Source organism: Prorops nasuta, unplaced genomic scaffold, assembly GCF_024137725.1.
Source record: "Prorops nasuta isolate Cenicafe-Biocafe unplaced genomic scaffold, Cenicafe_Pnas_1.2 PNAS00006, whole genome shotgun sequence".
Classification (NCBI taxonomy): Eukaryota; Metazoa; Arthropoda; class Insecta; order Hymenoptera; family Bethylidae; genus Prorops; species Prorops nasuta.
Genome location: NW_027116803.1, coordinates 6,767,661 through 6,795,075, shown reverse-complemented (window position 1 = coordinate 6,795,075; position 27,415 = coordinate 6,767,661). Strand labels below are relative to the sequence as shown.

Below are 27,415 nucleotides of genomic sequence, written 5' to 3'. Positions count from 1 at the left end.
CTCCGCTGCACACCATGGTGTAGCCGCTGGAACCACCGATCGAACGTGTGTCAGCGACTTTCGACAATACCCCCACCCCCCCTTCTAAGAAAAAAAAAGTGTTACACTCGTGTAACTCCATTATGGCAATCGTTGGTCCATTAATCAAAGATCCTCGATGATCCAACGGTCCCAACGACATACCAGTACTCTCGATGACTCTGATCTTCAGGCCCGAGTAACGTCACGCCATCGTTGAAGGGACTGTGTGATTTTCCCGAAGACATCCGTCCGGAGTGAAGTTTTAGGTGGCTTTGAACAAATGTCGCGTGACGCTTTGGGCCTGAGGAAGAAAGTGGGGGGGGGGGACTCAGAGATTCAGATAACGAGGAGGGGGGAGAGAGAGGGCCTGGTCCGGAGGTTTCGGTAATTCATAGGATCATGAATAATGCATGCAGGAGGCAGCCGCACGAATTCATGAAGCCGCGCTGATCTTACATAAATTCTGTGTAAACTTCTGTTTTCTGTCGACCGAGAACAATAGACGGGACATAGAAATGCCGAAGCGCAGTCGTCCAATAAACTGCTTTACAAGCTGCCCTCGCTGGTCCCACTATACGAACCGTCTAATTCAATTAGCTAAACACGAAGAGGCTCACTTTTTTGCCCCTTATACCTTGCGGTCCAGGGTGGACCCAAGAAGTACTTGACTTACAGCCTAATAAAAAACGCAATTAGTACGAATTACAATTTTACCCCTTGTTATATATATAAATATATATACCTCCCACCCTTCTTTTCAATCCTATCCTATATTTTTTATCTCTTTATCACTGTGATTCAATAACGATAAATTGTCTTCGCGATAAAATATTTACCTTTCGTTTCAAACTATCCCATTAAACTTTCGAACCTGTTACACGTTCCTTTGCTGTTGCATCGCAAACTTCCACCTTGATCATCCCTGTCGAGCTTCCAATTAAAACGTGCAAATACGAAAGGAGTTAAATGAAACTTTCTCTAATTATGATTTTATGAGCTTTGGACTCGGAGAGTTGATAAATGTTGTGCTGAATCTCCTAGGATCCGAGGATTAAATATGAAATTTTAGACTGCAGAGATTTCAAGGATGAGTTGCATATTTAGTCATTTTTTATGGGTCTTTTGTGTATCTTGTTAATCAGCTTCAATATATTTTTTTCTCTTTGATTAAAATTAATAAAGTGGAAATTCTATTTTATCATTGCTATAAATTATGCTCTGCCAATTTTATGTATCTGCCTCGCAAGAGGGTAGTTGCATTAGAGATAAAGAAAAGCAATAATTAAGGGATTTGAGAAATCATGGAATTCACTGACACAAAAAACAGTTTTTTCTATCAGTCTGTTTTTTAAATTTAGTAGCGACATAATTTTCGACTGGGAGATAAGTTCTGATGGGTTCGTCACCTTCGCATGACTCATAGATATACTCTATTTAAAATTATCTTACATTTTGTATAAAAAAAATTATTACACAACGTAGTAAATTATTTTTGTAATTGCAAAACAGTTGTTCGAGAAATTTTCCAGGATTCCAAAGGCTGGGGGTACGGAAAATTAGGTATTTATAACGGGAAGAGGTTTTAAGTGCATAAGATGGGATACAAATAAGTGTTGGAAATTGAGTGGATTTGTTTGGGAGTGTGCGAGATCGTAAATTGCAAAATCCACCGGTGAGAAACGCTTTGCCGAACGGTAATGGGCCTATATCGGTTGTCCCGGAATAGCCAGAGACTAAAAATAATCGTTCAGTGTAGCTGAGGAGTCTCTCTCTCCCTTTACTTACCGGAGACAAATGGGAATTTCACTGGATAGGTCTCGTGAACCGTCAGGCTTAAGTTCGTTGCTTCCTACTGCCGGATTCCGGGTCAGTGCGAAACATCTCGATCGCGAATTAAGCTTACATACGACCTTGTCTCACTTTGATCGAGATACATTTTTTTCATAATAATAATCAATGACAAACCCTTTGTGTTGTATAAATTAAAATTGAATTTACTTTTATAATAAAAATCATAGATAATGTAGCATTTATATTATAAGAATATATCAGAGATTCCTCTCGAGATTTTTAGAACAAAAATTCGAAAAAATTCTTTTACCAAACACAATAAGTGGTACATATATAAATTTCAAGAGACAAAAGCAAAGAGAAACAAATATTCATAATCCAAATTTAATGCAAAATGAATACGAGATTTTTATCATTATTGAGATATAAAAAAGTCCCTGGAATAGAAATAATGACGCTGAGGATCGATTAAATTATTAGTGTTAATTAATCGAATGTTTAATTAATTTTGTACTCAAGACTCAGCTGTATCTGCACTATAACAACTTTGTGGTGGTCATTCGAAGAAAATGTTGCTTTTTCTTACAAGCTGTGCTTAGTGTCCTATGACACTGGTGGAATCGGGTCGGAGGCTGATAACGATCTCCGATGGTCCCCAGCAGAAAGGAAAACCTATATATAGCACGCACCACCCAAAAGTTAAGTGGAAGTGAACCGAAACCGATCTGGAATCTGATTGTCATCAGTCTCGGTCATTTAAGGATTAAAATGGCATTTTTTCAAACTTTCTCCACATTTACCCCCTTTTCATCCCCTACCGTGCCATTTCCTTCAGGACTTTAGTTTTCTCGGAGCTCGCAATGACGAGGGTCCAGTCATTAACCGCAACCTCATCTGTGACCACTCGACAAACATCTGGTTCAGTCTCGGTTTACCACTTGAAATAAACCCTCTTGTGCACGCAGAAAATCCTCCCCTTCAAAATTACTCTATTTGTCTAAAGGGAAATCTGATTAATTCTTATTTCAATGATATACAGTCTCCTTATAACACAAACATCCGTAGAACGTTCCGAGGACATCCAGACGTTCTATGGCTATTTTATGTCATTAACGATCTTGACCGAATATTTTCAGTGTCTTCATCGTGTTTCAAAGCATTATTTATACCATTCTCCAATCAACGTTTAGACCAAATAATCTCGCATTTGCGATAAATGAAACAATAGTTTATTTAACAAATAAATCTGAAGAAATCTCAATGTCCAAAACTCCTTTAGTAGAATTATGCTATTTCTTTAACATTGTTTAGATTGAATCATCTCGAGCTCGCGAAAAACAAGAAAATGCTGAAGAATTCAACGGATGATTCCGATCATCGACTTATTCGTTCGTTCGAGTTTTTCCCTGAATCGTGAAAGGAATGTTTCCGGCTTGGACATTTGAAAAGGGATTGAAAAAAAGGACGAAATTACGCACGTTGCTATACAATAGAAATGCACTCGTGGAGTGTATATTTTTCTTTAGAAGCCGCTTTGTTATTTGCTTTCTCCGTCAAAGGCCAGAACCCCGCATAGCTCGCGTATCGTGAGAGCAAGGCTTATGAATTATGAACGGAATTTCATAGAATTTATTACCAATTCATTGGCTCGTACCTCATTCTCTTCATATCTGTCAGTGCTTTTCTTTCAGTGCAAATGAATAGCATGTTCGGGTCGAGTGAAAATCGCTTGGTTGGCTCGGTAAATAATCTTTCTCCAACTTTGAACAAATTTTAAAACGCATTATTCATTAAATTATCTCCTTGGAAAATAAATACAAAGTTTACAGAGTTAATTTTCTTTCGCGCACACATTAGCAGATTTAATAAATAAAAATGTGGCAGAGATGCGAGCTAATTGCTTTTTTCGTAAAGCTGCGGCGAAGGCGAGGGAACTTGCGCAGAGCGGAAATGGAAAAGCATAAATCAGTAAACAAACGAAAGAAGCTCGGTTCGATCGGATCCTTTAATTAGCAATTGAGCGCGAGAGAGGAAGGGGCGGAGAATATAGCTGGATAGGGAAGCTTGCAAAGGTCAGTGATAAGGATTAGCTTGCCAGCTGACAGAATTGGCGAATTATTAATTAAGGATGCATCTGATTGGATAACTAATTAAGTTGAACCGTCGGCCAGAGATTAGTTAAGTTCTTTGCTTCCAGTGGACGGGGCATTCTTGATTTATGCGCAAATAATTGCACGGCTCCTATGGCGTTATAAATGTTCTCTGTTTGTGCAATAATCATTCTTTCTCGAGCGAGGCATTTCGCGTGCCAAGCGTACACCACAGCAGCCTAATAAACCAAAGCGATTCTTTTACTCCATTCACAGCCTCTTTTTAGTCACCCCTGACCCCTCCACTTTTTCCACAAACTCAATCATAACATACACCAGGAGTATCATGCCACTTCTCGGTCGTGCCTTATTATTTCAGCGGAATCGTTAACCCAGATACTCGATCAACAGACCCAGAAGAAATAAGACAATCGAGTTGAAATAACAAATGGCCGCCAAAAATAACAGAAATTATCTATTTCCGAAGAAACGGTCGAGTATGGTCGAGCATGAGCGCGTTGATCAATCGATGCACGAAAGGACAATCAATTCCCTTCTAAATAGAGTGCGATCGTTGAGAAGATCAACATTTTAAGTCACGTGAAATAACAGCTGCAGGACCGATCCATATTGGACGCTCGTAAATCCTTCGGCAGCTCCGGCGTTTTTCGTGAATTCGTCCAAGCCCGAATTCATCCCGAGTTTGTCAGAAAAACCGAAAGGAAGAAGAGAACCGTACTTACCCTCGAATCTCCTCTTACATTTTTCACCAATGCTCCCAAGCACTTGGTATACACCTCTTCGTAGTAGAGTAACGCAGAGTTTCTCAGCAACGTTTACAAATCTTTCCTCGAAAACATTTGTTTACACGACGTGCTCAGCCTTCTCAAAATAAAATCTGTACAAGTTTGTAAACTATTTTACAAGCACACTCTCTCTCGAGAGAGAACGTGTTTACCTTTTTTCTTACAGAGTTTCGACACGAGGTTATCGTGTATGTGTACTTGCATGTATATATGCGATATCTTCGGAAGTGTTTATTTGTTTACGAGGGGTCACCTCTCTACAAGCTAATCGGTCGTCATCGGCGCTGCTGGTGACGCGTTTCTTAAATCCGTGGCCGTAATAATGCATCGAGATCGCAAGAAAGGGGGGGGGGGGGGAAGCTAGCGTTCGACACACGGTCCTCCAACGACCGCGGAACTCTGCAGGAGCCCGAGCAACCGCCCGCTGCGTGTCACGACCGTATATTCACCTTTCGGAAAAAGAGTGAGATGTTTGGAATTTTTATAGATCCTCCGGACGTACCACGTAGCTCCTTCATATCCTCGACAAAGCTTCCACTCGATTTACTACAGCAACGATTTAGGAATGACTTAAATCGCGCCAAATAACGAGCCTTCCAGTACCATCCTCGTCCTAATCGGCCTCTTCGCGCCAATGATATTTATGAAACAACAAGCCAAACGTCCTTATAACATCCCGTTCGCAGCAAACTTATGTGGATTGTAAAATTTTATGCGAGAAACCCCCTATAGCCACCCCCCTTGCTGAATCAACATTCAATTATCGAAGCTGCTTGATCGACTCACTCTCGCTTTCTCGCGTTTACTCGACGCGTAAAAAAAGTAATAATCGCGTCAACCATTTTGGTGACTTTCGTACGTTATTCAAATCTGACAATAAGAATTTTGTAATTAAAGACGCTGCAGATTTAGCATTTTCTACGAGGGAACGATAAATCTGTAATATACCGCGGGATAAGATGGTGTCGGAAAGTGTACACGTATAAGTTTTGGTAATAAAGGAAGCAACGGTGGGGGGTCTGTCAAGAGTAGCTTTGCGAGTGCAAGCAAACATTTAGCGGCACAAATTACTTGGCCAAAGAAACCACGAATAAGGATTTATCGGTAAACGTTGTACGTTTTGTGCTGTACACAAATGTAAACTTGCCTCTTTTGACCCCCTTACCCTTCTTTCCCCTCCTCACACATACCCTTCAGTCGTGTACGTTTCAACGTTCCCACCATACTCGCGTGATCTTTCTTCCTTTTTCCCTCGCGCCTCTTTTGTTCCGGTTGTTAGCCCTTCGGTTGTTCGACTTTGTACTTCTGTTCAACGCGCGGACCCATCCTCTCTATTAGCGGCCCATTCAACTTTCCTTTGAAAAAAAAACCGACTCTCTTCGACACGAGCCGCTTCATTCGATACTTTCGTAATCCTCGAACTTGCTTCTATGTACAAATATTCGATCAAGGACATCTTGGTTATTACGAGTTTTGAGAAAGCTGCAGAAATCTCGCATTTTCGGAAGAAACTTGTCAAACTTGTTACAATTAAGAATATAGAGTAGATATTTAAAGGTTTTTGGTATAATTCTTCATAGGAGATTGAGTATTTGACTCGATTTTTCAGTTACCATATCTTTGATATTGCAAGATGCTCAGGGACGTCCTTGGTATGTTCGCTGGATGCGTGGATATTCTTGAACCTTTCTAAGAATGTCCTGAGGTTATTTGTGGGATGAGGGTTGACTTACATGATTTTATTACTTTTCCGAGGAAAGTAGCAAAGGCACAGAAATTTTGGAACTTACACTACTAATTTTAAGAGTGAGATTACGATATTCTTACGTATTTTTAGTTTACACAAAGACACATTATCAAGAGTGTACCTTGCTGATATACGTACGATCCCAACAGTGAAAAGAAAATTGAATTTTAATTTCATATCTCTTACCTGTTCCTACGTTTGTATTATTGTAACTTTCATATTTGCTTACAAACGACTGATATTTCAACGCAATAAAATCACCGATGTCGTAGCATTGGAAGAACAAAAAAAAACCTAAAAATGTTTTGATGATTTGAGGTGGCTCGTAAATTAGGTAAAAATGGAAATTGCACTAACCTTTTTGCCGAACGTAAACCAAGCATGGTCTTTATCTTGGAATTGTAATTTTTTCCATGGTAGATTCTCACCTGTCGTATTTTCTACGTAGGAGTCGTAAAAGTTCCTCATCGACCACAGCTCTATCGTCACGATACGAACGTCGTACCACATTGTAGGATTTCATTCTATTATTTCTATTCGCAACAAATTCTAGGAGGAAAGGAAGGATAATAAGCACAAGAAGCTTCGTTTTTACCACATATATTAACTTGCAGCCAACTCTACTATTCTCAGAGAGGTTATGTTTATTTGCAAACCAGTGGAGAGGAGTTGTGACATAATTCGAACTACTCGACACTACGATGGTACCGCTTCTTCGGAGTCCTAGAGTCACGAGCACTGTTTATCAACATTCGTAACTCATTTTCCTTGAATCGATCGTCACAATACGAACGTCGAACCACATAGTAGGATTTCATTCCACTATTTCTATTCGCAACAAATTCTAAGGGGATAAAGAAAGAATAATAAGCCCAAGAATGTTCTTTTACCGTATAAATTAACTTGTAGCCAACTCCACTATTTTCAGAGAGGTTATGTTTATTTGCAAAGACGAGTGAGGAGACTCGTGACATAATTTGAGCCACTCGACGCTACGGTGGCGCCACGGCTTCGGGCCCCGAGTCGTGGGCCCTTCTTATTAACACTCGTAACTCACTTCCCTTGAATCGGATTGTTAAAGCCTCGCGTCGTCGTTAACCACCTTTGCAACAACGGCAAAACGCTCGGTTCGAGCAAGTATTGAAAAGCCCACGCGCTGTTTTCAGCAAGCGAAGGGGTCCTTCGCACACTCCTCCACTTTTTATAGTCGTAGAAAAGTTTGCTACCTGCGTGGAAAATATTATGCTTCGTAGTTGAATAAAATATTAACCAAACCATCCACCAGCTAAATATATTTGTCAGATCAATTACAGTCCCTCTACAGTTTCCCGTAATAACTTACCATAATATGATAAATCGAGTCATCTTCTTCGGCAATGGTGTAAGTTTCTAAATTTCACAGAGAAGACCAAGAGCGGACTTAGCTGAAATATACACTCGAATCAATGTTTCCTACTACATTATTTGCATTCGCAACTCAGTTACAGTGGTAAATATTGTTTCCGATATAACGGAGAATACACAAGTTATCGGCGAAACGTTCAAGTTTGCTCTCGTCTGTATTCCAATATTTAGAGGCATTGTGTAGAATTCGCAAATCTGATTGTGCATCGTTAACCGGTGCTCGAGCCATAAATAAGTAAATATACATATAATAACTAATCTCAGAGTCCGTGCGAGAGTAAATAATATTCCCAACGGTCTTATCCATAGAAATATAAATAATTCTTGCCGATGAACAATCTCTCGTATTTCAAACTAAAATTTATCTGATGCTCACGGTTAGTTCTAATCTTGAGAAAGCTACGCACAAGGCTTTCAGCAAAACCAAGTGAGATAACTCGTATTTCAAGCGATCGTTCTCGTCCACGCGGAAACAATTATACGACCGAGAATAATTTATCGTAACGTTTGCGGTGACAGTTTCTGCCACGGTATGATCGATAAACGCATCGAATGGGATAATGATAATTTAAATCAGCCACCTTTCTAAGACATCCCGCTGGGAGCACAAAATTGTTACTGCTCGTATACTATATATACTATTGTGTATATTCAGCTGGAAATTTCGTTTTCGATTCATAATATCTTGCGCTTGACGAGCAACCAATACAATTCTCTTTCTTCCCTATCGGTATAATAAGCATATTATTACGAATCGCTCACTCGCACGCGAATAAACTAAGTTTTAAATGGCTGATAAACTCAAAGAGTTCGATGCTTTCAAAGATTTTAACATATAGAAACTGGTGGAAAAGCGTGCAGTGTCTATGACTATGCAGGCTCTCAATATTTAATTAGCCATATAGCAGAAAGAATTCTCTTAAAACACAGTTATCGAATCCTTTTTATGAAACAAAAGAAGTAACCTCTCTTGAACTCCTCGTGAACTCTTTAAAAATTCTAATTATATTGTGTATCAACGTGAGAACTGAAAAAGAAAGAATTTTTTTTTGTTTCATAAAACGAAAGTCCTAAAAGATTCTTCTTGCTAGCTGGGTAAACGTACAGTATTTTGTAATTAATTTTAATAATGAAATGGTTGAATTGATAAATTAAAGCTTTTTCATTTGTGACGAACTTTTTATTTTTCACTTTATACACTCGTATATTAACGAGTCCATTACAAAGCGTTAACAATTATTGACAAAGTATTGTAACAATGAATTACTAAATAACGTAAAACGCACAATTGTTAATTAAACAGTATTTTAATTACTGTTGCTATATTTAAAACAAGAAATAATGCTGACAGTTGTGATTTCTGGTTTGAGTAAGATACAACAATCGGAAAGGTAAATGCGGCGATTTTCTCCCGTTGGAAGGCGAATGAACGCAGGAGTAAATAGTCGTTAAGGAATCGCACAGTGTAGACGCCATAAACTCTACTAGAGGAATATTATTTTATGAGCTTAAAATAATTCCGGACTAGCCGGAAGAGATCCACATTGCTTGACGCGTTCCGCCAATAAACCAAAATAGCCATTAAATAAACGTTATTTCAATTCTGTGCCCTTTCTCATCCTTTACTTGCTCGCTGACTTTCTCAAGTATTGTTGGGTCAAACTGGAAATTAACCTCTACTGTGTTAAATGGACCTGAATGGTACAGTATAGAAAGAGCAGCTATTAAACGAAGCTCCAAATTTAATCATTAAAAAATTTGTCATTATCCTATGTATCCCAGTGATAAACAATTGTAAAATTATCTTTAACAAAAACCACTAACTTTAAAAAAAAAAACTACTAGAACCTCATAAACGTAACACCCTCCAAAACACTAAATTAAAAAATTAATTATTCCATTCGTTCACTCGAAAAACAAACAAAAATTAATGACAAAGTTTAAAGGACATCCAACAATAACACATGAATATTCCGATTATTTTGCGGCTACAAATTATCCGTGTTAATACTATAAACTTAGTTTCGGTTGCAACAATGTTATTCAAAGGTAACAAATGGTTTCTTTGCTCCAGATTGCAATTCTGTCTAGTCTATACTCCCCTACACTATAGAATTTCCTCCCCCGACCTTAAATCGCGAAAAACATTTGCCAATTTCTCGTATCAATAAACAGCGAATAAACTTTACACCCGGATCAGTCACGGAAGAGAGTTGCACGACGAGGGACTGGATTATCAATTAATTCCTATCCCATCGACTATACAGTTGGAATCAGTTCGAACGAGTCGGTAGCGCCAATAATTAATGGTCTAGCGTATCGTCATAGGTTAACGATGATTAATGACAGTGGATGTGGCTTACTTGACTGCGGCGAGGCTCAAAAGGCCTGGGGGAAATTAAACGCGAGAAAAGTGTGACGTCAGGTTGCAGGGAAGAGATTGGGAGGGCAGAGGTGATTAAACGGATGAATCGTGCCATTCGAGCTCCAGTGACAATGGAATTTTTTGGCGAAACGTGCGTGAGCCGATTCACGTAGGCCACTACTTTGCTGGAACACTTGCGACCTTGTATATACATATAGGAGGCTGATAAAATGCCACCAGAGTGTGTCATTGCTTAAAGTTTCTCAATGAATACTTAGATCTTATTGATTTAGCACTAACGATGATGTTTAATATTCCAGTTTTATTTATAAAAAATTTAATACTGAGTTGGGAAAAAAGTAATTTTAATTTTCTAATCCTTAAAAATGGACACAAAGTGAAATTACTTCCTGGACGAAGCTATATAATCGATACTTGATTATTTTACGTTTTATTGCTCTGCTGAAATTATTACACGAACTGTGAAAATATTATTCGGTTATAATTCTAGACTTTTTCAGACTTGGGACTAATTTGCTCAATTCGCTCTGTTGCGTAGGCTGAAATTAAAGTGTGTTATAATAATGTATATATACACTCAGGTTTACTAATCATTCGAAGGGTGGAAACCCGACATTGAGACTCGTCCACGAAATTATCCTAATTAACCTTAATATCAGGTATGACTTAAACTTAATCGTTTAATAATTTCGCAATTAACCTTGTTTATAAATGTAACGAAATTTTTAAATTGCATAATTATTTGATTTTTGAAGTACCAATTATCGAACTGTTAGTTTAATATCATTATTATTGTATAAGAATTTGGATAAAAACTCGTGATTCCACGATGAAAGATTTTATTAAAAGTGGCAGCGATGCTTATAAATATGCAAATTAATTCCTGCAAATTAAAATCAAATTAGCCATAATATAAAGACTCCTTCCTAGTCGAATCCGTGATGTACGTACAAGCTCGAGGGAATTTCTCGAGTAAATAAAAAGCTCGAGTAAAATGGACAGGCACGATTTACATTTAATTACACAGTATACATACATATTATAAGTCTGAAATTGTCTCTATACGATTCCGCGAGAATTGGCGGCTTCTCGAAAGAAATTGCATAACGCGCGTCCTTGAAAGACTGATATCTTGCAGCGAGAGAGAGAGAGAGAGAGAGAGAGAGAGAGAGAGAGAGAGAGAGAGAGAGTGAGGTGAGATAAGGGAATGAATGGGAGCGGTTGGTTGATAAAACAAAAATGAAATTAGGGAGTCGGATCGATTTCTTGCAGTGTTGATACTGTTAAGTGCTTCTGTATTAGTAATTTGCAGATAAGCCATCTGGTCGCTGATAAAGCGGGGCTCGTTAGCAATTATCGCCACTTGGCGTATCAATAATTGTATCAATGAATATTGCATGAGAGAAATTTAGTAACTTTTACCTCACACCTTATATTCCAGCTATATATATATATATATATATATCATAGTACAGAAACACTTTCGTTTCTCGAACTTTTCCCCTCTCTCTTATAATTACCATTAAACTAAAATGAAAAAAACACAAGAATCACGCTTGTGCAATCAGCTGTAGCAGCCGCTGAATTCCAAATCACTGCGATAAAAAGATCGAAATATCAGTTTGAACGTGGCGCAATTAGTTTCGTATCACTCCACTACTATTATCACGACTAATGCAATTTTATTTCTGAATTATTCATGATGTTTGTTATGCGACATTTATGCAACATTATCTTCAACCTCCACGCACGTTGATCGTTAAGCTTTTTTTGGTCTCAATCCTAAATGCACTTTCAGTTTTATCGAGACTCGAGCGATTCGCTATCTGGGACGACAAGAGCGTTAGGCTAATTTTTGTCGTCGTTTCTATGCAAAATGGGAAATATTGTATTATTTACGCGTTTTGAAACGGTATTGCGTTAGAAAATGGCGGGATAAGGATATAAGAGTGAATTCCGCTTAAAGCTAGAATCATTGGATTGTAGTCTTTGGGGATATACGGGGGAATGTGGGAATACCGGAAATAGAACTCTCAGCCGTGCCAGCTGACAGACACGCGACTGATAGTCGAGCGCAGACAGCACCGGGACTCAATTAGAGCTGTGACGTTTCGCTGAATGCTGCCAGATCAGAGAGGTCGCTCCTTGCATTTTTGCATCATGCAAATTGTGCTGATGCTTGCAAACTGCAGCTTTATTTAAACCCTTCAATACTGTCCTGATTTCGCAGCTTCCTACTTCATTGAATAGTCCATTTCAATGTATTTTCATGTCCAATTAAACTGCACTCCCCATTGGTCTTTAATTAATTCCCCATGTTCATATCCTATAACCCATCGTAACTCCCTCGAGTCTTCTTGGTCATTGATGAGGATACGTTAGAAGCTTATACGTGTAATTGTAATCAATTTTTAATTTTTCACTTGTAATTTACTGTTACAAACTCTGAAAAGTGAGATGAGTTTTAGGATAAAAATTACAACTTCAAAACTACTTTCTTCTCGTAGAAATAATATGGAATGAGGAGGATGGAATTTGATGTATTTTCTAGGATAAATGCAGTAAATTCATGCACGAGTGCTTGGAACTTCTTGAAAAGCGTTAAAAATTATTAATGTTGTTTCTGGGAATATAATGAATGACATGAATGAGTTACTCGATCAATTGGTCATTGATCAATTAGTATGGAAAATTAACAGTGATGTTTCTACGAAGCAAACTGTCACTGACACGATTCCCAGCTATGTTCAATGATCCATATTTCTACATTTAAGTATATATTTACTTTTGTTTATTTATTCATCTAGCCAATCCCTTTAATCTAAAACGAGTGAGAAGAAACTGCAATTAAGATAGTAAAACGCTGACCTGTGATTCGACTTGCAAGAATAAAAGCACCCTGGATCAAACGTTCTTTAAAGCTTTCGCAGAACTTCGATAAGCTTGCTCGGTGCTTGACTTTTTATCAACCAGTTACGCTCGATCATTGGTCAATCGTTGTCAGTTTGTTAATCCAATAGTATTCGTCTAAGAAGTGTTTCAACTGTCTTTCAGATTTGTATTTTGCAATTATAAAGTATATGCTCATTTTAATTAGGATACGTCATTGTAGAAGCAAAATATCATGATTGGCAAGAGTGATAAAAGGGAATTTGGTTGCGTGCAATTAAATGTGTGTTACGTGCACTTTATTATGGATATACTATATATATATACGTTTATGAATCATTGGTTTACCGGCATCCGTGAAAAGATGATTGGCGTGAGTAATTAGACGCGAAGAGTGTTCGTATTGGCTAAGCGTGATGAGAATTACGCTAGTTGATAATAGCAGGCTTCGCGTGGTGGCTCCCTTCATCGATTTTTCAAGGTGACGATAGCCTAGAGATCCCGCAGCGGCATAGCAAAAAAACAAACGATCCTTGGCTCGTCCTGGACGGCTCTTGGAAGACACGCATGGTTCACGTATACTTTCCATTATTATACCGGGTGTGAAATTAATTTGTATCGATGCTACAGTTGCAGACAGTAACAGGGATTCCAGAATAATTATTTGTTAATTTTTAGATCAAGGTAGTGATTAATTAAATTTAAGAAATATGTTTTAAAAACTAATAAAGCATTTATCGAAGATATAGCAAGAATAAAATTCTGTTCATTATATTCTATAAAAGATGAGATTCTAGGGTAAAAATTGATGAATGAACTAGGCTTAAAATAATTTTATATTATTAGATAAAATAAGTAAGAGTAATTACTAAAACCTTTCTTTCTCTTTCTCTCGCAGCAATTTTTCAAAGGACTTCGGTGTCGATGGGCCAACTTAGGATCCAAGGTGTTGCAACGTGTCTATACCTGTGCATGGACTCCTGCGGATTGCTCTATGGTTCGGTACGTTTAATCTCAACTCAGTTACAAAACAACTTCTCTGTATTTAACCTAAACACATATCGCAATAAAGAAGAATTTGCAAAAGGACAAAGTTTTAAAATTACGATTCTAAACGATTAAAGGGACAAAGGTTAAAATTGCTGAAGAAAAATTAATTCAATCCAATTATTAAATTACAGAAAGGGTTTTCGTGCAAGGAAAAGTTAAAACAAGATAGGTTAATTGTATGAATAATGCAAATAGAGCATCGATGGGTAAAAAGGGACTAGGATGACTTTCAGGTAAAGTTAGTAGGTGCTACGTTGGATGTCAGAGTGGGGCTTTCGCAAAGTTCGACAGAAGGTAGATAAACGACGCGTGTCTTTAGCAAAGACCGGATCCTCCAATGCGACAGCGTGCATGTGGAAAACCGGATTTTCATCTTACAGCTCTATCCAGTGTTTCTCCCTTAAAAGATGCAGCGCGTGAGCATCTTTCGTCGCAAAGTCTGAAAAGCTCCCTTTACTTTACCTCGTGTATCTTCACTCCTCTTTATCGGTTTACGGTAATTGGCATAAATGAATTTTAATGGATCGCCCATCCATGCTGTATAAAACTGAGTAAATCGTTGCGTTATAACGCAGTGAATTCGATCGAAAGAAGCGCAATAACATTAATAAAACAACGAGTATATATATATATAGTATCGAAAAGAAGCTCAGCTTTTTTTTAATGAATCAACAAGCGTTAATGATACACAATTTTAATTGAATAATCACTCTTTAAGGTGGAAAATTGTTTTCTACGTTTTTTCGCGCAGGATTGATAAGTAAAGTGGGATTAGAGGGTCAAAGAGTACGCGTAGTGCGAAATTCCCATTACACGTTGACGAGAGAGATGCTGAAACGGATGCTGCATTGGCGAAGAATGCATTCCGCGAAGCAATCTCGTCGGGGTTTGCTCGATTTTCTCGCCTGCGAGAATAATCCTGCCTCTTTCGCGTGCAATTTTGTCTTAATAAATGGGGGAAAGCCTCGGTCATCGCTATGCGATGGAGCGTGAAATTTGGACCTTCGTTAAAAAAAACTCCAAGACTTTCCCGTGTAATAATATCGCGTTGCGCAGTTATTAGCTCGATAATTTCATTACTGGAAAATATGGTTTTCTCGGTATTTCTTGGTATCCAGATCGGAACGCTGGAAAATCTAACCGTTAACGCGTCGAATGCCACAAGGTCAATCGTGGATCGTTCGTTTTTCACGAGAAAATGCACACCCGAAGAGAAAATTTTCCAACGTGCACTGTACGCTGAATTTTCACTCGGAGACTCGATACTTGGAGTAATTGACGTTTGAGATTAAGAGACCAACGTTTTTTTTAACATGAGCGAAAAACCTCGTCCAAGTGATCAATACCAGAGGCTCTGTTCTTACTCGAACCATCGACTATATTGACGATGGTAGCGGTGTATTTTTTTCCAGTGGAATCCTCGAGAAACGAGTTGAGTATGATAATCTTTACATTAAAATACAACAATGTATATTTAGAAGCGCCAAGCGTGGCGAACGAAGCAATAATCTGGAAAGATTCAATTAAAATTGATGATGTCTTCATTAAGATTTGATGCAGCAGCTTCTCTTCTTCTCGAGCGAACGACAGACTGGAAAAAATTCAAACGTTTGCTTTTGTTTTAATAATAATAATAATTGAATCTTATGCTCGAGTATGGCGATAAAAATATAATTAGGAAGTTGCGGTAGTAAAGGGAAGGAAAGATATAGGATATTATTATTGGCTGGTGGCTGGACGAAGAGAATAATTAACACATGATAGGAGTTGTATTAATTCAACGTTGTGATTAGAGACTATAAGCTGGCGTTGGGTATGCGGAGAGGCTTATTATCCGTGGCGATGAATTTTATATGAAAAAGGAGGAAGGCTGGACTGGCTCGCCGGAAGTAGCATCGGAACGTGTATTACGCTAGGTCGGGAATAGACCCGAAGGTTGTTCGATTGCAACCGGACAACTTATCGATTGCTCGATCGTTAATCCTCATCCCCCCCTCAAGATAAACCAGCGCGCGCGTCCTTCACCGGCTTTTTCTTCCTTTCCCATTCCCATCCTTACTCCCAACCCTTTCCGCACTAATCGATTTTTCAAAATCTGAAAACACTGTTGATGCACGAATCAAGACAAACATCACCTGACATTCATCAAAATTATTCATAATAAATTAATAAAAACGAGAAACTATTTGAGGAAATTAAATTAATCGTGATTCGTACGTAAATGAGGATATTTAGAATTATTAAAAAACTGAATTATCGTTTAAGAATATATTAAAGAATAATTTCTATATTTTGGATATTAAGAAAATAATTTTATTATAATAATATCTAGAAAAATGGAAGGAAGCTAGTTTGATTCTTTTTTCGTTGCAATTCTATACATATAGAATATCTCAAAACAATCTATTTTTGTATAGGATTACACGATAACTATATCTTCGGATGTTGGGAAAAAGAAAGAAAAACTAGCAGCGGAATTCAATCGTTAAGGACGTTTTTGTAATCAGGTTTTTCCAATGGCACATGCAAGCTAAAGGACAGAAGCGCGGAAACTTCTAAGACCGGTACAAGTATATAATACTTTGTAGCATAAACGTGCATAGAGGGATATTCAAAGAGGCACTGCGTGAAAACTTCAATTACCGTCTCCCGTAATCATAATGTAGCTTCCAATAATGAGAGTGGCGCTTCCTTCGATTAATAGGATTTTTTACCGATTTTTTGATTCTTCGATGCGTAACACAGAAGAGGTGAATCAAAAGGAATGGGAGGGGGGGGGGTGGAGAACGATCAGGCTCGAATACCGAAGATCGTTGATGGAAAGAAGGAAAGAGAACAAGAGACAGGTAAACCGGTATAAAAGAACTGTGTTTCGCGTGCTCGAACACTGATTAAACGTCGTCGTCCTCATCGATTGTCGGTGCACGTGGCTACTCACTCCTGCGGATAGAAATTTTTCTCCTCCACCTATACAGGGTTAACAAACCTTGTACTCATGCAGCTAGAACCGATACGTGTATAATTATATCTCCTATCGGTAAGTTCTTCAAAAATCTAGATACATGGCATACAGTCCCTTTTTTATTACTCTTATTACGACATAATTTTCCTAAAGTAATAAACGAGGCACTTTGTGGAGAAAAAATTGTCTTACATTAACTAGGGAAAGTGTATAAATTAATCGAATGAAGGAATAATTTAATACTGAGTAAATATATGAAGTTAAATAATGATTTTTATTTGTTCTTTTGCTGAATTTCTGATTGAATTGATTGATTAGATTTTTGTTTGTTTATTAATGTTTAATACAGAAGATGGGAATGAAAGACTTTGTATGTTATACTGGGTTATACAATGTGTCCCTGAATAGAAGGTTAAGAGTATAGTGGATTGCATAATCGATTATGGGAGTAAGAAACAGAGAGAAAGAGCAGTTGGTTTAGTTATCGAAGATCGGTGGTAGAAAGAAGGAAGCAAAATAAAAGGCAGGTAAACCGGTATAAAACAACTGTGTTTCGCGTGATCCAGCACAGATTAAACGTCATCGTCCTCATCGATTGTCGTTCCACGTGGTTAACTCAATCTTGCGAGCAGACATTTCCTCACCTATATCTAAAACTGAAAAAGCTCGAAAATATTTTATAAAAATTAAAAATTCCTTTTATTGGTCATAAGAATTGTAAATTTAAAAAAGAAAACTGCTTGAATTTGGAATAAATGTCTTAATACGAAGGAAAATTTTGAAATTCCCAACAATTATCGTTTCACGTGGTCAAGTATTTTCTATAAGTAAATATTTTGCTAATCTACATCTAAAACTGATAAACCTCCTAAATTTCTTAAAAATCCAACAAACTTTCAAGATTCCTATTTGTCTTCGTAAATAAAAATTAAAAAGAAACTACTTATTTATTTGGAAATAGTGCCTTTATAAAATAAAATCGAACAGGTTGTATGATTAAAAATGTTTTATTTATCGGTTCTACGTCCACGTGGTTAAATACTCCTAAAAGCAGAGATCTTTCTCACCTATACTTAAAACTGAACATCCTCCCAAAATTTCTCGAAAAACCAAACGACTCTTCGAGATTTCTTACTGTTCTTCTAATTGAAGATTAAAAAAAGTCACTTATATATATTTGGAAATAATGCCTTTATACAAGAGAATCACACGTATTTTCATGCGTTTCTTTGGCGGATTTCTGGAAAGTCAACTGGATAGATAAATCCTTTTGTGGAGCTTTCCTCGCTTATTCCGTGAAAAGAAATTAGTAGGAGTGAGCAGTCATCCTTATAGGGGATGCGGAACACGGATTATGGCGCGTTGTACGTATGTAGTGGTGAAAAAGTGAGAAAAAGGTGGATGGGACTTCAGGTTTAATTACAGGATCGGTTTAGTGGTGGATTTACAATAGGAATTTCGCGAGTATCGAGGCAAACAACGAGGAGGATCTGGTTTGTGTTAGAACGATGCAATCACGAGCAAAGTGGAGCCGAAAGGTCTTCTTCTTGGAGGAATAAGTAGCGTAGTCCCGAGTTAGCTGCAGTTAGTCGAGCAAATCACGATCCAATGCTGTGTATATTATTACGAGAAAGAGCGAGGTGCTCGTTTCTACAAAACTTTCAGGAAATGCTCAGTATCGACAATTATCACTGAAACAAACTCACGAAATTTTCATGCCAACTTTTCTCCGATATTGCAATGCCACAGCTGAAAAATCACAAGTGATTTTAATTCTTTTTTTATGTAAAATTTATCACGTTCAATGATATAATTTTACATGGTAATTTATTGAAATGATAACATTTTGTGTACGTATATTTTATGATCGACTTTGTTTAACAAATATAGAATTTCATGCAACAAGGAAATTATTGTCTATTATTAAAAAAAAACATGCATGTTTTACTTTTCGTCAAAAGAATATAATTGCAAATTAACTCATTCTTTCGAACGGTCAATATCTTCCCAGTCACATTTGGATATCTCGTAAGATTTCTTCTGCTTCAAACTACGAGATCTAACACATTCGCAATCGTACACTCGCCAAGTCTTAAGATCGAGTGTCTTATTTTCGAAGCAACGAGTCGATTCAGGGTTGATCACAGAAAACGAGTTTGCTATACATCTATTTATCGATTGCGTGGGCTGGCTCACCTCGTGACTCCGCCGTTTTACCTTTTCCAGTTTCCCTCGTTTCTTTTTTCATCCTTTTTCAATATTTTCTTCGATCCCCTTGCACTCTGCCCTTCCCATTCACTCCTCTGTCCTTCCTCTTTCATCTCTCTTTTTCCCCTACGTTTCCTGACTTGTCCCCTCTGCAGCTTCTTCTGCTAAAGTTTCCCGATAATCAGCATAAAATACAAGGAATTTTATCACTATATCTGCGATCGTAACAAATCACGAGCTCAACGTGCCAATTAAAATAATTCTGTTAATTATCACCTAGCAGTGGAGATGGAGGAGAGGGGGTAGTATATGTTAATATATACAGTGACTGAATATTCCTGAAAAGTAAAAGTACATTTTTCTCGTGAAAAACCTGTTGAATTTTTACAAATAAAACAATATTGTTGAATTCCTACTGAGATCGTCAATGGATAATCGATTCTCTACTTTTTAACAGATTTTTGCGTGGAAATATGTTTTTTTACACAGGAACTTCGAGATACTATTATAGCGTGCTCCAAGGTTCTTCAGGATCTATCGCTTCTCAATCGTGCGTTTCTTCTTGCTGCACCAACTTTTAAGACGCAAGTACATCCATTAGGAAGATGGTTTTTTAACAGTTATCCAACGGTCGATCGATCATACTTTACCGATCGAACATTATCGACGAGTGAGTAGTTGAGTGAAAAGGAAGGGACTAATTAGCTTAAGCACGTAATCTGTACTCAGTGTACTCCTCTACTTCAGTAGCAATCTCTGAAAAAGAACAGTGCCTTTAAAACCTTCCAGTGGACCAAAAAAACTTCTCTAGACCAGATAAAAATGCATCTTTCACCCAATTTCCCCTTTTCCAATAATTCTCATTTTTTGCTTAAAACAAAAATGATTATTCCATCGTGAGAAATTCTTAGGAGACTATTGAAATATAATTAACAGCAATTTATTAGAATTACACTAATAACGATCTATTCATCCTTTTAAGATAAAAATAAAACATGTAGATTAACTAAAATTACACGCACTATATTATATCTCACATTTATCTTTTAATTTCACATTATTATTATTACCTGCAGTATATTATTGTTTAAAATATTCTTGCAGTACATGAAATAAAATAATATTATACAGAAGAGTTTCGAATGGCTCGATATATAAAGAGGTTGAGCGTATCGAGAGTCAAAAGTGGCATTATTAGGCAAGTTCATCTATTTTCAAAGTCGTTTGAAGCTGTTCGGCCGATGGTCGGTCCCTCGGTATATTCTTATCGTTGGGCCCGTCACATAAATAGTATCGACTGGCAGTTTAAGCATAGGTCAACGGTGGAACGAAGAAGGTTTCGGCGCAGGGCTGTTTGGGCAAATTGTCGCTGTTCACAGCGTCTCAATCCCGTAGGGACGACGAATTTCCTGGTTCCCAGGAGCCGATGGCCAGCGATAATTCACGACTTCCCAATCATGTTAACACACGCAGCGATGAGATTAGTCGAGTGGTCATCGATGATTTATCGCGATAATTATACCAAGGACCCACATACGAAACGACTCTCTCGCCTGGTTATCTGAGATTGTTCTAACGTAGGCCACACCCCCCTCACTTATCGCCTCATTCACGATCTTATTCGCTAGATATCAAAAAGCTGATAAAAGCTGCTTCTTCTTAAAAACGCCCATGTAAATTATCCTGATATCTATTAATCTCCCGACGAATTTCACGAAATAGAGATATTCCTACCGAGGTCCGAAAATTTATCACCGCATTTATGATTTACTGCCATTTCGTCGAGATGCATCTGTTTTCCTAAATCATTTTTAGCTGCTTTGCTACAGTACTGGATGGTTTCTCTTCTTTTTTTAATTTGGACCTCCTCCTCGGAAGCTCCTTTCGGCTAATCTTTGGGATTGCTTTGATCTCTACGTTGAAGTTTACGTCTCGCGTGATATGAATTATTCAATGTTGTATACCGTTTTTTTCTTTATTTTCCTTACACACTCGAATATTATATTTTCGAATGTATAAATTCATCCGCGTCAAGTTCAGCCATGCATTTCTTATACGAATGACTGACTCGTTGTTATGGTTCGAGACTTTTATAGCTGCGTAAATCTTGCAATAAAGTTTTGTCGATTGATCGCTCCAAAAAGTTTTCGTCATTCGCGGTTGAAACTGCTGGGACACAGTCGAGCAATAAATTTTCAGCTATTCTCACGTTTGTAAACGAGCAGGCTGACGATAAAACTCAGCGAGCGGTTGATATTTCAAGAATTCGATCGCAATGAAGTTAGTATATATTGTAATCCGGACGATGATCTCCAACTTCTTCATTTTCTAACGCCAAGCTGGAATATAATTCACGCAGTCGGCGCCAACACAACGATGCTGAAGAGACAGTAGACGATAAATAAAGTGACCAAGTTTTGGTAGCCCTAGTAAAATTGGGACTTTAAATGTTTAGGGCTGTGAAGTTATTACAAAATTTATATAGCGATGATAACAGTTTTTTTTTAACGAGAATTAAATTAATTAAGTCACGTGTTTTAGTGTAGAAATTGGATCGATTTAGATAACTCGTTTGGATTGGTTGGATAATTATGAAAGTGAGATTATTGTGGGCTAGAGAAAAAAGCTGAAATTTTTAATTTGGTGACAGTCGTTCATTGATGTTGAGTAGACACACGAGAGTGTTTTTCTAAATAATTCCTAAACTTAAAAGAAATCTAAAAAGATGTATAATTTATTCCTCGAGCTCCCCCTTACAATAAATCATTACTATTTGCACGAACAATACTTTAATTCCTTAAAATATTGAAAGCATTAATATTTCATTCTCTACATTTTTTTGCAATAAACTACTTTATGCACGAATAATTCCTTCATTTTCTGAAATGCTATTTGCTCCAAGCATACCAATCCAAGCTTAACAAACGAGCACACGTAAATACATATAATTAAATATATGCGCGAAAATAATTCGGTAGAAAATAACATAGATGTCGATAAATAACACAGATTCTATACATATATGCATTATTACACTATCACCATCAACACCACCTGCACTGTGTTGGCATGCAAGAGAGAACAAGCATTTTTGATGCCCGCTTGAAACTGGACTAACGAAGAAGCGAGTTAGCCGAATTAGCAAGTAATCGGATGATTGCTTTGCGATTCTCGTTTTGCAATGCGTGGAAGCTGAAAGAAAACGGACTCGCGAAACGTGAGCGAAATATATTATGTACTATAATGTCGAGGAAGCGTGGTAGGTTGACCGTTGCTGGCGTTGACTGATGCTTTTTCGCGTTCGCGTCTCGTCAAGCAGGTCTTGTTTTGTAGATCAAATGGTTTTTCCAACGCCGACCTACCTGGCAAAATGACACCTCGCCACGATTTAAGGTGAATTAAGTACAATTTAACCGCATAACGCGCTATCAACGATTCGACATTTCGCGCATAGCACTCCACTCCAGCACTTTCAACATTGTACTGTCATTCCACAGAGACCACTCAGATTCTTTATCTTTATCTTTCAGAATATATATATCCTCTCTTAGAGCTCTTTCTCTCTCTCTCTCTCTCTCTCTCTCTCTTCTGGGTAAAAACCACAAATAGTTAACATTCTTTGAGCTCCAAATAAATTATCCTGGCTGCATTAGGAAGAAAATGTTTTTAAACGAGGAAAGAATATATTTTTTGATGTAGAAAAATATTTTGTTTATGTTTTAATATCTATGAATGGTGATAGTATATTTTGTTTTGCTGCGAAAATATTTTAAAGATAGGAATTATGCGAGGAAGCTATATCGTATTGGGGATGAGAGGATTGGCGAATCAACGTAACTAGAGACGAATGAGCAGGTCGAAATGGCACAGAGGAGGGTGTGTTAAGAAGGAGCAGTGTGCGAATTTTTTGCAAAGAATTACAAGGCCGCACAGAATGGCAGTGACAGATAGCAGACAGCTACAATCGGAGTTCGTACAGTTACAGACTCACAGTCGTAATTCAAGAAGAGGCAGCGCGTGAACAAGCAGTCAAACCAGATAAAAGTACAATATTTTCCAACGGACGTTTCTTCGCCACGGTTAATTGCCCTGTAATCTTTCATGGCTCTATTTATCACCCATTGCATCCCTTAAATCATCTTTCATGACTCTATTTACCACCTGTTAAACCCCTGAAATTTCAAACACAATAAACTTGCACGAAATTACATACATTTTTGTGTGTCAATTTGGATATTAGTTATATATATTTAAAAAAATTAAATTCAGATATTTTCGACTGTGTTAAATCGTTGGAAAAATTTATCTCGTTTTCTTAGTCTTCTTCCGACGAGATTATCAATTATGAAAGGATTTAGGGTTAACGATGCAAAAAAGAGGATGGAAAAGAAACGTGTGGTACAAACAGTGAATAAACTACTGAATGTGATTATATAGGTAGTAACGAAGCGAGCTGGATGAGTACAATTGACGATTGGCAGAGGATTCATTGAGAATGCTGATTTATAATTATTGCTGTGCCTGTTGCATTATTCGTTGTCGGTGCCTAATTGTATAATTAATTCGTTAATTCGATTAGGAATGCAGTAGAGAATTCGGTGCTTCGAGAATCGATGTAGCACGCGTTGCTGTACCCTCATAAATCTCTCTACCCTCGTAGCATTACTCGTTTCAATATAGTCTCCAATTTTGGAGGCGTTTCGTTTGGGGAAATCAAGTCACATACGCTCCACCTCTTTTCTTACCCCTCGTTTTTCATTTTTGAAAAAAAAAACATGGCTAATGATACTAAATAGAGGAAACTCTAAACCTGGTGATTTTTATACAATGTGACGAACATATTACGAGAAAAACAAGAAAATTAAATCATACACCCTACATTTTCATGATTTCTTTTTTTATTAAAAAACCAAAGATTTACCTAATGAAAAAAAAAATAGAAGAAAAGTGAAAACTGTTTATATTAGTGGAATATATTACAAATTTATCAAGGTCAAGTTAATTCATATTTATTCAAAAACTGGAAATCTTGTGAAATAAAGTTTGATTTATAGTATTTCGTTTAAAAAAATCAAGTTACACATGCTCCACCTCTTTTCTTCCCTCTCATCTTTCTTCATTAAAAAAACTCGTCTAATGACAGCAAATAGTGGAAAAATGAAACCTGCTAATTTTAATGCAATCTTACGAATATATTAGGATCGAAGCAAGGAAATTAAGACACACACACGCTACAACTTTGTACTTCCCTTCTCGTTTTTCATCCTTTTATTAACAAACAAAAAAATACGCCTAATGACACAAAATAAAAAAAAAGATAATAAAACCAGTTAATTTTAAAGCAATCTTACGAGTATACATATTAGGTCCAAAGCAACAATTATGTACTTAAACACTGGATACTGTGAGAAATAATGTATAATTTATAGCGTTTCGTTTGGAAAAATCAAAATCACACGCTTCACTTCTTCTCTTTCCTCTCGTTTTTCATCATGTTCGTTAAAAATCACCCTAAAGGCTAAAAATGCAGAGAAAACGAAACCTGTTAATTTTAATGCAATCTTACGAATATATCAGGAGCCAAAGCAACGGATATGTACTTTAAAACTGGATATGTCGTGTGAAATGATAGTCAAATGGAGTCTGAGCCTTTGGAAAAGTCTCAGTGTCAAGTTTGAGGATAATCTGCTTAATTATGAGTTTAAAACACGTACGTGGATACAGTGTGTTTTAACTGTAGTAAAAGGAACCTATTGAAGAGAGCAGCCAGACGGACTTTGCTAAATGCAAAGAAACATGCGAAAATTTTATTGCAGATGCGTATAAAATGCACAGTTTATACGATGATAATTTTATTTTACCAAAAGAAAACTTTGTCGGAATTTAATGACAGCTTACACATGATGAGATAGAAGAGAAGCATATGGTGGGACGATTGCACTCATTTAGCTATGACTACCATACGTTTCTCGTTGCTAATTAGTACTGCTCTACTATAGCTTCACTAATCATCGTTACGTAATTTCTATTGCTACGTTTTTATAATTTTTATTAGATCCATCGAATTTCCTTTTAACACCAAACCTACCGACAATTTTTTATACACTTGTATTTACTTTTAAAAAGCTTCATTTGACCATTAATTACAGTAGGTATAGTGTTAAATGAGAAATGTTCAAATTACACTTGCAATATACATCCAAACAAGTTTTAAATAATGCAAATTTTAGCTGGAATACATTGTACATATTACACATACATCAATCATATGACTGATCGACAGAGATTTAACGCGAATAATTATAATGAGCGAAGGAGTAAAAGCACGAACAAAAGCCACTTTGGAAAATTTACAATCGTTCGCCATTCTAATTTACGATAATCGGTTAATGGCGAACGCGTGTAAAGGCATATGCGGCACATGTCTATTCACGAAATTCAGCAACGAAATTGCACGTCGGCCAGACTGACGCGTCGGCGGCAGTGGCAGTGGGAAATATGTGGGCCCCCACGTAGGGCCGCGTTGTAACAACCGACGCGTCTCACTCCCTTCCCCCTTCTCATTTTTAATGCATCGCCTACCTTGCATAAAAAATGAATCGTTCGAAGCAACGATCCTTTCACGAGCCGATTATGACTTTGCTTCTCTCTCTCTCTCTCTCTCTCTCTCTCTCTCTCTCTCTTGTAAAAAAAAGAGAGAGGAACAAGAGTGGGAGAGAATAATCACGCATTATTATTTATATTTTCGAGCTTAGCGAGTTTTAACGTTCCATCGTATAAATAAACATCTATTCGTCTCTATTTCCATCTGTTCCTCCACCCACCCACCCCCCCCCCCCTCCCCTAATACTTTCCAATCACACCACCATCGCTCTAACGAACGAACGATCGAAAAACGATCAACACAGGGATTGGGAAGAGAGTGTTCGAAGATAGACAAGGACAGAACCGAACAAAGGCAAAGACAGGAAAGTGTTACACCTACGTTTCGTAGCGAGACACGGCAGAGGGTGAAAGCCTCGCAGGAGTGGGATGGGGGTCGGTGTGAAAAAGAGGTAAATCGCTGGAGGACGACGAGTCGGCATTGACCCTCGTTGAACCGATAGGTGGAATGTGCGAACGGGTGAGGAGCGGCACACACCAGGAACAGCGACAACGCGAGCAGCAACAACCAAGTCCCCCCCCCCCCCCTTCCCCTTCCTTCTCCCCCTTCCACCGATAAATGCACGCGTCTAACGCTCCATACACGTGCTGCACGACAGAGGAAAAGACTCGTTAGGAAGCTGGAACGCGGTCGGCACTTTAATCTTCCGAGGGTACATTTGCGTTAAATCTGTTAGGAAGGTCACTCGAGTTTCTTGCAATGCTAGCTTAAGGTCCTTAACGAACTGGTTTACGGTAAAATGCTATCCGATCGGTTCGATGCACTTGATGCTATACTTAACTTACCTCCTGACTAAGCCTCAGCTGTGCTATCTACTGTGTCCCTGACCTTATCAACATTCTGCGATAATAACGACAGTGGGATAAATTATTAGTTGATATTGACGATTTTTTTTAAATAGTTTAATCATTTGTGAGAGTTTCACGAACTGGTTTAGGGTGAAATGCAGTTCGATTGGTTTTCTTGGTTCGTTGCACTTGCTACTGTATACTTATAACTTGACTCACCTCGTGTTCAAATGTATTACGCGTAACGTAAGATTCTATTATAAAAATTCAAAGTTTCTAACGACGGACCACTGTAGAAAATGTTTATAAAATTTTTGGTATACTGTAAATAATAACTTTGAATTTTTATAATGTTAGAAATATTATCTGTATCGAGGTTGACACATTTAATACGCTTGACAAGAAAAATGTAAGAATATATTTTTCTTCTTATAACTACAAGATATATCAATATTTTACAAAATCTTTTGAAAAAGATCTTATACAGAAAATTGATATATTTTCAATAATTATAGAGCAAAATTACTTTTTTCGTTCTACCTCTGTTTCGTTCAAAATGTTTGATCAATTTTGTAAAATTATTCGTTCATTTATATGAAACATTTATAA

The 27,415-nt window shown here is 37.5% G+C and overlaps 1 protein-coding gene across 2 annotated transcripts in view; it reads left to right on the top strand.

Moving 5' to 3' along the window:
- The window catches only part of bnl (branchless), a 53,559-nt gene that overhangs the window by 20,567 nt on the left and 5,577 nt on the right, over positions 1 to 27,415 (top strand). For both annotated transcript variants that reach the window (XM_066728415.1, XM_066728416.1), the window contains exon 2: positions 14,033 to 14,136. In XM_066728415.1, the coding sequence (XP_066584512.1) occupies positions 14,033 to 14,136 (104 nt within the window). The remainder of the gene's footprint in view (positions 1 to 14,032; positions 14,137 to 27,415) is intronic.